Below are 13,943 nucleotides of genomic sequence, written 5' to 3'. Positions count from 1 at the left end.
TATATACATATTATATAAATTATATAAATATATGTGCATATAATCACATTTAATATAGATAATCATATATATATATTAATCATGTATATATATATATATATATATATATGATTTAAATACAAGTAATCATTTTCCATGTAAAGTACTCTTGTCCTATAAAGGTTCCTTAATTGACAATGAGAGCTTTTCAGAGTGCATTATATGGATTTTCCCTAAAAGAGGAAGGATAAAAATTGCATAGGATTTTAAATGTTTTAGGTATCAAACAGAAAAACTCTCCGTTTTTCCTAGATAGAATATTTCAATATCAAATTTTAACTGCCATAAACAGAAATGAGGAAAACATATACTGATAGTGAATACTCTTGTAGGCTGAAAAGAAAGGAATTAAAAAGCAGTAAAAAACAGTACTAATGCAGTAAAATATAACATACCATTTTGTTCATGAAAATTGTTTCATTTCAAAATAATGGTGCATGTTTAAATGTGAGAAAAGAACATAATGCAAACACTATTCATCACAGAAGAGAAGGAGTTTTGCAACTGTGTTTCAGCGACCCTTAACAAAATCCCAGTCAGAGTTCCCCCCAAATGTAAGTACAGCAGCTCATGTTGGCTCCTGAGAAGCAAAGGAATTAGTACATTAAGTAGGTTCCAGTAAGCAGAAAATACAAGCCTCAGTCCAACCTGAAAAGGATCTTTGCTAAAAACCAAGCTTAGTCAATGTCCAGGCCAAAAAAGAAATAAAAATGCTTGACCATTTTCTTCTTTCGCTAGAATATTGTTGATTAGGCAACTTCAACAAGATATCCAAACAAATAAACCATAATGCATGCACATTATGCACATTTAAATAATTCCAGAGGGGAAAAAACAATCCAGTTCCTACCGGTCTGGCTAAGTTGTGACGTGCTACGGCTTTTCCGCGAGAGACCCACGATGGCGACCATCTTTGCGCCGATGCTGGAGCGTCTCTTCTTGCCGCCACCACCAACGGTGCCCACTGCCGTGTCCGACTGGCTGCCATCGTTTTTCTCCAGCGTGTACATGTCCCCACCAATGCTGGTGCTCTTAGTCATGTTCTTTCCTGAGGCGCCCATCTGTCTGCTTTGCATTTTGGATGTAAAGACACTGTCAGCCAGTGGATGGATAAACAGCGCAGACAAAGAAGAGTAAAAAGGGGAAGACAGAAAAGGACAGGTTTCAGATGGAAAGTTTTGGGAGACTGGAGGGTAAAAGCAGCTAATTCACACAGGTAGGGTTTGTTTTTTTAGAGGTAAAAGGAGCAGCTTTAATGGTAAGCTCCTGCTTGGTATTTCATTTTAAATAACAAGCTCTTACTGATTTTCTTAAAATACATGACCAGCAAAAGCATAACAAAGGATTAATATATCAGTGTACCATGTACACATCTTTTAAAAACTCTGTGCAAGAATATAAGTATGTTCATACATATTTTTTTGTTGTTTTGACTGATTTGAGTATTGCTTTTCCACATTTGGCTAATCAAATCATAAGCATTTGTTCCTCTAGTTTATCAGCTCAGCAGGTTCTGAAAATGGTTTGAGTAGGGATTACCTGGGCCAGGCAAGAGACACAAAGCAAATAAAATACATAAACTATCATTTATAGTTCTTGCTTCAACTAGAAACCATGGCTGCAGACACTCAGCACACATGAATAGTGGTTATAGGTATATTTTTAACTGAGCAGGCTTTCTTTTTGTTACTAAAAGCTATTTGCACTATGTTGGTATCTTCTTACAATATTCTATAAACATAAATAGTCACAAGCTAGAATACAAAGTGTTGTCCACAGCTGTGGAAAAGCAAAGGGTCTTCAAGATCCTTCAGTGAACCAAAGAAAAGTCACTTCCTGGCTCCCCTATATTGTTCTTATGATTCTCCTACAGCAGCTACAGTGCATCACTACTTGACAATGGCTTGGGTTAAAAAAGGCTAGGTGAAAATAAGCTTGCTTCAGTATAATGTTTTTTGAATTTATTCTTCCCATCCCTTATACATCTCATTTGTATGTTTCTTGAGCTATATCTATGGCAGTATTAAGTAGTTACTCGCCTGCAATTTTGCCAGTTGAGGTGACACAGCAATATACTACTACTGAGTATGTGCTGTCCCTCTAATAGTGTCTTTATCACCAAATAGTTATTCTAAGTGTAAAAACATAAACACACTAAGGGGTTCCAGTTCTTCACCAATATCCCAACTTTAAACTCTTACAGCAAAATAATTATTTAATAGTAAGTTCTCGGGTTATCTGGTCTGAGATTATAAAAGTATTTTTTATTTACTTATTTAAACAGGCACTGCACACAAATTCACGAGTGAGGACACCACAGTTCAGGGGGTACAAACCAAAAAAAGATAGTTTTCAATCCCCAAGACAGAAAGTTGAACTGTAGGCAGACTGAGAGACCACACACTAGTGCTACTTGGGAAATTTACATTCTACAATCCTCTCAGGTGCTCTGCCCCTCTTCTTCACAAGTATGTATACACAAATAAATACACACAAAAAGTGTTAACAGTGTTAGACAATCTGTAGAGAATAAAACAACAGAATATTTTTGGAAACCAAATTATTCTTTTTGTGTGTTTGTATAAAATCATCACTATCTAAAGGCTAACAAATATTGGTTTTGCTTCTTAAATACATTTTCAAAAACATACAAAGGCTATTGCTGGAGCTTCACCCTTCAGTAAATGGAGTGGATTTTATGGGGTATGCCCAAAGTCTTCCCCTTACTTATAATGACCTATACCAATTTCAAAGAAAATAAACTTATATTGCTTCTTTATTGACTCTTTATATACATACATACTCTGTCGATAAAAACTTAACTATGAAATTAATGCAGCGGCCTCAAAGGCAAAGGTATTGTTGGGTCTTTTACTACTGATTGGAAATGGGATGAGCCATCAGATTTGGAACAACAAAGTAACTTTTTAAGATATTTGAGAGGTGCCAATAAAGCTTTTTGCCCTTTAGTTGGCAGCTGCATCTACATGAAGGCACAAAATGCTTGAAGTTGAGCCACAACACTGAGAAAAATACAAGAGCTAGTTTATAGAAATGCGCCTTCGTCACCAAGTTGAAAAATATTGGGTGCGCTTCCGAAGTAAGTTATGAGGAAAAGCATGAATGAGAGTTCAGATCAACAGATGGACGGGCACAAAACAGATTTGAGAGAGAGCCTTGGTGGCCTTGACTGGACAGACACTATAAAAACACTGGAACACAATGGGAGCTTGAGCGTATTTTTCTTAGCCTTTTTTAACTTTCCTTCATGTTATATGTTAGTACATACTGACACACCCTGGTAAATTCCACACTAAAATAAAGTGGGATAGGATGTGGGTGAAGAGGCAGGCAGGGAAGGAAAAAAGTGGATCTGTATTTCTGGTGCTTTTTATCACTATGATAACTCACTTGTGAGATGATAACATCACATGCTGTATTTCCTTTCAAACTAACACCTTTAGAGATTGCTTCACAGGACGGAGATGCCACATGAACTAGTTCTCAGTTTCAACACTATCTCACAAATAAGAAATAACAGGGAGATCTAGAAAGGTCATTGTTGTGAAGAGACAGTATATTCAGTCCTATGTCAGGCCAAATTCTAAGAATCAGAAAATTAGAGCCCCTTGCCCAGTAATACATGTTTTTAAAGGAAATGTGATTAATTTCACTGTGTTGTCTGTCAGAGCTCTTCGATGTATTTTTTCAAACAGTTGGATTCATATTTAGCACAGGAGTAGAAAAGTAAAGCTATTTAGTTCCTAAAACTGTTTTGAAAACAGATTCTTGGGGAGAGATCTTAAGAATGCTCCTTTGGGGAAAGACTGTAGTATAAGTCATTAATTCTCTGTTATTTCATATGGGAGCTCATTCTCACAGCACAGACTGGTAGGAGGAAAGTATTTTTACTGCCTGCAGAACAACCTACTCCAATGCTACATTTTTCAAGAACCACAGAATATCCCGAGTTGGAAAAGATCCACAAGGATCATCAAGTCCAACTCCTGGCTCCACACAGGACCATCCAAAAATCAAACCATGTGTCTGACAGCATTGTCCAAATGCTTCTTGATCTCCAGCAGGCTCGGTGCTGTGAACACTGCCCTGGGGAGCCTGTTTCAGTTTCTAACCACGTTCTCTCAGTGAAGAACCTTTTCCTAATATCCAACCTGAACCTCCCCTGTTGCAGCTTCATGCCGTTCCCTTGGATCCTATCATATCCAGGAAGTGAGCTCCTGTTGTATTTTATAACAGAAAATAGTAATTATGCCATTGCTTTATAAGTGATATTAACACTTAGGAAAGGTCTTATGTCATAGCAGTGAAAACAGAAATATTCTGTTTTCTCATAAAACACAAATTCTGAATCATGAAATCAAGTTTTAATGTGTGTACCTGCTAACCATGAGGTGGACTTACTCAACCAGGTTCTTTTGACCAAATAAGAAAGATAGGAAACAGAATTCAAGTGCAGAAAAAAGTATTTAATTTTAGGATTGACTGGATATTCCAAAAACTACTACAAATAGCTAATATTGAAAGTTCATTCACCATTCACTATTTTTACTCCCTGAGTATTTTATTCTAAAAATACTTGTTCTAATTAAAGTTTTGGGGTTGTTTTGCTCTGTAAAAGCAGCAGGGGGAACATCTTTGTTATGCTCCCTGCTAGCCAACAGCTCTTGGAGAAAGCCATCACATAGCAGTGGCTTTATATTTTCTCATTTCCTCCTTTTGAAAAAAAAAAATCTTTGAGAAATAAGTACTAGGAGAGTTCTGAAAGGCTTATAGTGCTTCATAGTAAACCTGCATTGCTCATGAGCAAACCAACTCCTTCATCTGTACTCTGAACTCTTTTGACTATTCAAGCCCTCCCTCACTAATTATTATTGGTATCCTCACCTGTGAAGCTGTCCTTCTACCCAGACTGCCTTTTGACAGTGCCAGAAATGGATTACTCCTAGAAAAATAGGGCGTTGTATGTCAGCTTGCACTCCTTTCTGAGTTAACAAAACTATTAAAGGGATGTCAGAGTTAAGAGACTAGCTCCTACAAACTTTTCTCTTAACAGGAAACAGAAATGGCGTATCCAGGAAGTTTTCTTTCCATATACATATACACAGACATAATCCCACCCACACATTCAGCTAAATATTTACAACATTTTAAATTTATGAGATTATATGAGTCAAGGAATAGAGGTGCACTAAAAATAGGGTTTCCAAGTTGTCTGATGGTACTCAACTTAAGAAAATCCTCCACGATGAGAATAAGCAGCCATATGGGGCCAAAATAAATAAATAAATTAACTGTGCTAGGCCATCATGTGAATGATGGTGCAATAATCACCCTCATGAAAATCAAAACAGGAACAAACTTATCACACCACCCCAGCTGTGAGGCAGCCTGCAGCCTTCAGCAGCCACAGAGTGAAGGTGACAGCAGGCCCCTGACTAAGGCTTGTGGGGACCAACTAGTCAGCCAGAGCAGGGTGATGGGCAAAGATCACAGGGGAATGTTGCTTCCTGCACTGCCCCTAGTTCTTTTCAGTTGTGAGATGTAGCTTTATACACCATTCCTAAAATACAGCATTCCTCTGTAATCTCTTCACAAACAAGCAGAGGGAGTATGAAAATACAAGCAACGTGGCTAGTAACAGCCTCCATCCAACATCTCATCCCTCAGTCTGTACATATAACCAGGGTTGCACCTTCCCGGTTTAGTGGTATAGGGCCTTAAACTCCTTGGCTATACAGCGAATCTCAGATTGTTCTTACATGCTGATATTCTACAGACAAATTCTAGCCCATAAGCTTTTTCTGAATGCTTTTGAAGAAAAAGAGTAAGCTGGTCTGAAAATGCTATTCATATATAGCCTTCTAGGAAATCCAGTATTATGTTTCTGGATTTCTTAAAGGCACCAGTCTTCAGGATCTCTTTTCAAAGACCCACTTCTTTTCAAAACGGGCAGTGTAATTCTCCTCTGGAATCAGATTTGCCGTCAAGGTTTTCCAGACTCCTACCATAGTAGGTAATCAGCAACTATCTTGATCTTCTCACTTTGTCAGTATCTGTGCCGATAAAGATTAGAAAACACCAGCAGAGAAACTATCCCAAAGTACAATGCCTAGGATCTGCTGCTTGGAAAACAATCTCTTAGGAGTTGACATAGCCAGAAGGAAACACTGCCCCAGGAAATCCTCAAAGAAGGGAGGGAGGCAGGGAAATAGGTTGCACAGGAAGATCTTTGCTTCAGTTTTGGTATTTCATGCTTTAGATAGACCGTGTCCTTGATATCTGACCAAGAAGAAAAGCAACTATTTGTGAAGTTTCAGTTAAGAGGGGAGATTTCACAATGTGAAAGGAGCCTGCCCTAAAAGGGAGAGAAACTGTTTTGAAGCCACTTGACATACAGCAATATAGCTAAGAGGGACTGAAGTGTGGGCAAATGCTCTAGAACCTAAATAAACAAGGTCTGCATAAAAACAAACCAAAAAAATACCAATTTTTGAAAGTTAAGAAGAAAATAAAAAACTCAGAGATTTCACCCGACTTCACCCAATGTCCGACTTATTGGCGTTTCGAGGGCATTTAATGGGTTTACAAAAAATACTTATTTTAGAATTAATTGACAGTATTGTTGGCTGCTGATACATTTTCCATGAGAGCAATTGCAGACACACAGAACATTCATTGTTTCATATGTACCAAATGGAAAATTTCCTCCTCTTTCCGTAGTTAAAAACCTGCAGTCTTTGGCTGCCACTTTTGAACCAATTGCAGAGATTGGATGGCATCTCACTAGTTGGTCAGAAACTTGCCTAAGGAAGCAGAATCTTTTTTAATAGAAACTGGCTGATTAGTAGAATAAGTGACAAATTTCCTCAGGAACCTTTCATTTAGGACAGAAAAACAAACAAACAACAAACAAACAAACAAAAGTCCCACAACAAAATAACAACAAAAACCCACTGACACCTGGGAGTCCTTATGCTTTACCATGCCTGTTGAGATTTACAATATGTGGTAAACCAGCCAGAGATGAAGCCAAGGATGGAGAAACTGAAAACAACGACTCTCTTGGAAGTTGTTACTGTTATAAAAAGCAATTGCAAAGTCCCAGGGGTTAAAGAACCTTATTAAGATTTTTGCAGGCATTCTCTGCTTTCGAACAGGGCAGCACTGCCCATTCTTTCTGTACATTAAGCAATCCAACAGGCAGCAATGAGAAAGGCTAAACCAGGAAAATACACCGATTCAGTCCTTCCCCATAAACAATACAAATGACCAACAGACCCAAACCCAAATCAAAGAAAATATTTTCAATCTGGAAGCAAAGGCAAACATCTTACCTTGTCTATTGCCAGTTAAAAATGCTTCTAACTGCATGGATTTATACATTTTCTCCAAGAAAAATCCTCTCTTTAAACACCGCAGTCACTCAAAAAACACAGATCATACCCTTTCAGGCATCTTTTGCCTGAGAGTCTCATTTTGCTCTCTTACACTCAAAATGCTATTCTATCCATTCCTAATTATGACTGATAAACTAAAATTATTATGACAATCTTTTGTTTGTTTGTTTGTTTTTCACTTACCAACAAATACACTTTACTAAAAACAGTATTATGAAGCACAGGCTTTTTTCAAATCTATGGTATTATTAAATTCTTACATGTCAAGGAGATGAAAAGCAATTGTAACCATTGTATTATTTATCATTAGTAGGATTTCTGGGGATTTTGTTTTGTTTTGTTTTCAGTCTTCATTACAACTGAATTGGAAATGAAAACAATTCATCTTGTTGCTCTGCCAAAAGAATATGCACAAGAGAATCAGATTTATACTTAAGTCATTTGGCAGATCTTGGCAGGTTTCTTTTTTTCTCAATGAAAATTCAGAATTAATACTTCCCTGTTGTTTACCCTAGGTCTCTGGTAATGATGCCTAACTAAACTAAAGCATCTGCAATTGTAAAAACGCACTTTGCCAAGTTAGAGGTACAGCCATGTACTGTGATGTCCTAGGGAAAGACAAAATTTAACATTTTTTTTTCAGTTGTTTTAAGAGGTGTTTTCTTATATATGTCTCTTGTGAGACTGGATGACCACTGAAGATTTCTTTTACAGATTTTTAAAAGCAGGATAGGAATTTTAATGCCATTCTTAATAGATTTCTTTACTTATTTGGAGACATTCTCATTTCATTAATTTGCTGAGGAAATTTAACAAAAACAGCATTATGGGGACAGCTGTGATGTTGGAAATAGTATTTCCATGGGAACAATGCCTCTGGCCAATGCACATACTCATCTGCCAATTTATATCAGAGACATACTACAGGTTTGAAATTATAATGATTTAGTCTCCTGAGGTTCACTTGACCAAAAATTATCCTATTAAATTATTTGTGATATAAAGCTATAATAACTACTGGACTGACTTCATTGCTAGGTTTATTTTATTGAAATTATAACAGGAAAGGTGGTGGAAAACAGTAGATTTTGGAATTGGAATTTTTTTAATGGATTGGGCTAAACAGAAAAATTCTCTTTTTCGTAATAAATTAATTAGTGAATAAAGTAGTGATTACAATGTATTTTGTTTTGTATATTATTCAAAGACAACTTGTGTGCACAACTGAAAATAAAAATAATCTAATATTTAATGCGAAATAACATTTTCAAAGATCACTTTCATATTATTATTATATATTACTCTGCTAACAGTTGTGAATCTATGCAAAAATCCCTTCCTTTGATACGGTGAACTAAACCAGGCATTCAGAATGTGTGAATTCCAAAGAAGCCTAGAAAGAAAACAAGTTAAGGAGCAAAAGTCTTGCATTAGCCAGCTGTCATTTTAGTTTGATATTCATTTGTAAATACAAGTCCACATGAACTCTGAAGGCTTGGTAATAAAGAAAGAAAATAAAGACAGAATCAGTTGTGTAACACACAGCACATTAACGACAGGCCTGCCAAATTAAAGCTGACAGTGGGCAATCTGGTTTAATTGACAATGTGTTTTAGAGAAATGGACCTTGCATGTACATAATCCGAAAGTTAAATGTTATATGCTTATTCGAACATATTGTTGAATAACAATTTTCCAGCAGAGAAGGAAGAGAGGGATCCTTCTGTTTCCACTATTAACAATGCTTACTAAGACTCAAAATATAGTTGTACCGCAAACTTAACATTACTCTGATTTACTCCTTGAAGAACTGAAAAGAGCTCTTTGTAATGAAAAGCAAGCATTGAATTGATAAATCAAACTGTAAATCCACTGTGGGCCCAAGACCTAAAATCTCCAGAGAAATAATGTAAAATCAAGTCCCAAAGTGATAAAATTTTCTAATTTGAATGTAAATATTCTCAAAAATATAGAGAGATAAAAGACATTGTATTGCCTCAGGGTAAGGGGAGCCATGATTTAGCATCTTTATTTGCTAAACTGAAATCATCTATAAGGAAGATTTTTTGATTTAGAAAATACATTGAGAGCTGGAGAACTTTGTAAGATAGTCATGTAGGAACTAGATTGCATGTGCTACTGTGTACAGCAGGGTGAAATTCACAGAATATGCAGGGAAGAACTAAATGTTCTGAAAAGCCATGATTCCAATAGATTGCTGTAGTCAATATGGATTTGACTATAGCTGCGTCCATACTTTGCTCATGGAAAATAGGACTGTTTTGATCAGTACTGTGCAATGTGACCATGCTCACGCTCCTCACCCCTTTGTACTGCTCATGTGTGTGTGCAACAGGATGCGGAGGGGTGTCTAAACAATAAAGCAGCTCTGATGTTTCCTTCATTCCTTGTAAATTCAGGTTGCTTGAGGACTCCGAAAAATCACGGTCAGAATAGACACTGCTATCAAATCCATAGCATATTTCTGAATTGATCTTCTGGGACTGAGAGCTAAATGGACACGAGCAAGAGATCTGAAGCCATAATTACCTCAGCCAAAGGGACGTTATCTGGGACATCATGATCTTGCCTGTCTGACTTCTTTCATTTTGACAAAATGACTTTGAGTCACTTGGGGCCTCTGGGGGAAATTAGAAAAGCATACAGAAAACCTAAGAGCATCGTGAAAAGAAAACGTTGTGAAGAAATTTGGCTTACATCCTTCGCAGCTCAAGTCCGCAAATGTTGTTCCCTGATGTGCAGAGGACGGGTCCCTGACCAGAGCTCCCGTCTGAGGAAGTATGCACACTTGCATGCCATGCATGTTTGGAGCAAAGGCTTGCTTAGGTAGCACTTCATGGACTTTGTAGGCTAAAACTACTATGTGATAATACTGAACCAAAATGTCCAGATGCTTAGTCAAATTACCTTAAAATCAGATAGATGGGCAATAGCAAACCACTGCAGCATCATCTTACCCTGGGAATTATATAAGTAATGGACCAACACTGAGACCGCAACCTTTAGTTAAAATACGATACTTGCCAGATGGGTCTGGCAATGTGTTTCAAAGAACCTGTGTTGTAGAAGCACCTTTATGAAGCAACATGAAGGAAGTTCATACTTCTTTCTTAGAAGGCTAAGTGGTAAGTTTATTCATTATTTTTGATTAAGTACATTTAGAGGAATCAGAAAAGGCACTAAATTACTTTTACGGAATCTTTTCACATTTCTAGTTAAAATCATACTCAAAGAAAAACAATGAAAACATACAGCACTAAGAGAGAACCACAGAATCATGGTGTCAGAGAGAGAAACGAGCTTCCTAATTAAATTCTTTGCTTTGATAAGTTTCTATTCCACACTTAGCTGTTGCTATTGCTATTCAAGTCCACAGGCCTATTGTGCTCAATCCTGTAGATACAAAAGTCTGTCTAATGAAGAACTTATAATTCAAACCAGTTTTAAATACCTTTAGAAAATGAGCCTTTTTTTCCAACACATTTAAAAAGCAAAAACTAATTTCAGTATTTTTACTTGCTTCAAATCCTCTTTTTATTTCTTTTGATCATCTCTACTTCTTGCATGTCTCTAGGGCTTTACATCTGCACCTCTGTATTAAAAACAAAAAAACAAAAAAAAACCAAAAACAAAACAAAACAAAACAATAACTACTGATGCACAGTTAAATGACCTTTAGTAACAGGAGTACATCAGTGCTTTCTGGATCACAGCTCAGAGGTGACACTCAGTAGAGGTTGAAGTGCAAGCTACATTTCATGGAGAAGGAAGCAGTCTCAATAATATCACGTTGTTGTCAAAGAAAAAATGTCTGAGATCCCTGCTGGGCATCATATATCAAAGCTGCAGACAGTTTCATATTAAGTATTTTCACTGCTCACTTGTTAAAAATGTGTAATTCCAAATTCATTACTTTATTATTTCCTTGAAAAAATATTAAAAATAAGCTGACTATCTGTAAAGGAGTCTATATGTCTTTTATACTTACTCCACAGTACCAGGAAAAAAAGGGTCTGTAAGAGTTTGATAGATGGTGATGAGTAACTTAGAAACGGGTGACTTTGCTGGATTTCTTAAATGATTTGTATTCTACTCTACAGATTTCACAAAAAATATACAAATTAATACAATTCCTTTATGAAGCATTGATATTCTGTATCCTTTATATCCATAATATTTCTCCAGAAGTCACAGATAATTTTCTTCTGCATGTCATCTGTGAAAGTGTAGAACACAAAATGGCCAAATTGCTGACTGTGGACATTGCTACAGGCCCAGTTGCTGTACGAATTTTCAGCTTTTGAAGAGTTGCCTCAATGTAGAACACTAAAACAAGTTTAAAAACTTACATCAAATAAAGTGGATTTGGATCGTTACTTCAAATAGTGTAAGAATTTGTCATGAACTGCTAACAGACTCTACAGTCCAGTAATACTAATTTTAATCGAACAACAAAAAAAGCTGATTTTAGGTACTTTGGTTTCAGAGACACATAGCAGCTATATGTAAGCTGTTTATCTCTCTGCTTAGCTAATGAGAAGCATGCAGAACAGTTATGTTAGGGGGACACAAAACAGAGTTGCTGCATTTTGTTCCAGGTCTCAGTCCAGCATACCTGCCCCAGACTCCTGAATAAATGTTTTGCATTCGAAAAGAGCTGGTGAAAGTTTTATGTAACCTGCCAGTCTGATCCCAGGAGTGGCAAGGTCACTCTGTTGTGATGGTTAAGGAAAGTGCAACACCAACTTCTTGGGTCGAGAGCTACAGCACAGTCCAGAAGTCACTCTCACCCCATGCTGGGAACAGGGCTGGTCTCACAAAAGGAAGGGTGCCAGGGGAGGCTGGTGGCATCGTACCTCATCCTGCCTGCAGCGCCGTTTACTCATCCAGGGGCAGCTCCTGGGGTCAGCAGGGCCTGAGCTCATTGTCATGGAGAGGGAACATGCTTTTGACGCTCTTTCCCAGTGTCCCCAGGCTGTGGCCAGGCCTTTACCAGCTCGCAAACACTGTAGTTTGTGCTTCAAGAAGGGCATGGCCTACTAGAAGTGCATGGTTTAGCTGTCCAGCAGAAGCTCAAATCCAGTATTTCTAGGAAGCCACTGCTAGATCTATTGGGGCACAGACTGCTAAAGGACCTACCATGCGGTGGGGAAAGGGTCTCAGGCCACAGCTCTCGCTCACAGACATGTGGCCTGCTTGGCAAGAAAGGCTGGGCACAATTAACTTCTTTCATCCATTAGACGAGTTGGAACAATCACTATAATTATTCTGAAATAGCTTTAAGAAAGCAAACAATACATGCACATTGAAAACAGATTTCTTGATGCTTGTTATCTTTTGCAGAGCTTTTGATATTTTTACCAGAATATAGATTTTTTTAAAGTGCTACTGGCTTCCACTGCTACGGAGAAGCTAGCACAGGCTGAATTTCTGTGTTTTTTCATCCAGCTTTGCAAAACTGTATTTAACTGATAATGGCTGCAATCATGGCAGAAGCTTCATAAAAAATGAAATACTAAGATTACAATATAATGAGAAACTAAGGAACAAATACTCATCAGGCATCAGTTTTAAAACCTATATAATTAAATTCTTTGAAGAATTTTTTGACTGAATGACACAAAAAGAGCTAGAAAGTGACTTGGAGATGAATCCAATTCCCTTGCATCCCACAAGGGAAAGGGCACAGAGAGCATAAAGTACCATTAGGAACAGAAAAGGTTTTTTATCTGAACAAATCCATTACTTAAAACTACATGCTGTATTCCATTTTTTATATCTTTAAGTACTTCTGCAAAATTACATTCCAGCTGACTTTCTCCACCACAAATTTTCATTCTTCGCTTGTGTCATCTTCCTATTAATCAGCTCTATTTCTTTGACTATCCTTTAGGATTTATTTCTTTTCTTTGCACTGGGTCTCACTGACATAAAACACAGCAAAACACGTAATCTACTACCTTCCCGTGCTGTCTCTGCATTCTCCTCTTAATACATTTCTCTTCACTTGCTCTTGTCATAGAGGTAGAAATTTCTCACTGGATCTCTTCTTAAACTGTTTCATTTGCCTAAGTGAGATCAGATGCTATCTTCTGATTTCCTTTCCCCTCTGCCTCTTCCTTTCCTTACTCTCACTTCTAGTCACCTCGTTGCAGAGTGGCTGAGGCCGGCCGGTCCCTCTGGAGCCACCCAGTGCCACCCGTGCCCAAGCAGGGACACCCAGAGCAGGGTGCCCAGCATCACCTCCAGGCGGCTTCTGAAGGGCTCCAAGGAGGAGACCCCACAGCCTCTGGGCAGCCTGTGCCAGGGCTCTGTCACCCGCAAGGCACAGAAGTGCTCCTGGTGCTCAGGGGGAGCCTCCTGGGGGCCAGTTTGTGCCCAGGGCCTCCTGTCCTGGCACCGGGCACCACTGGACACAGCCTGGCTCTGTCCTCCCTGCACCCTCCCTTCAGCTGTTTATAGACA

General features: G+C 37.9%; 1 protein-coding gene across 38 annotated transcripts in view; it reads right to left on the bottom strand.

Moving 5' to 3' along the window:
* RIMS2 (regulating synaptic membrane exocytosis 2) overlaps positions 1-13,943 on the bottom strand; it is a 459,423-nt gene that overhangs the window by 52,355 nt on the left and 393,125 nt on the right. For 16 of the 38 annotated variants that reach the window (XM_050709066.1, XM_050709068.1, XM_050709065.1 and 13 more), the window contains one exon: positions 890-1,131. The exons of the other annotated variants lie outside the window; for them this stretch is intronic. In XM_050709066.1, the coding sequence (XP_050565023.1) occupies positions 890-1,131 (242 nt within the window). The remainder of the gene's footprint in view (positions 1-889; positions 1,132-13,943) is intronic. 38 annotated transcript variants of the gene reach the window in all.

This window comes from Cygnus atratus, chromosome 2, assembly GCF_013377495.2.
Source record: "Cygnus atratus isolate AKBS03 ecotype Queensland, Australia chromosome 2, CAtr_DNAZoo_HiC_assembly, whole genome shotgun sequence".
NCBI classification, from domain to species: domain Eukaryota; kingdom Metazoa; phylum Chordata; class Aves; order Anseriformes; family Anatidae; genus Cygnus; species Cygnus atratus.
This window is presented reverse-complemented; position numbering and strand designations above follow the sequence as displayed.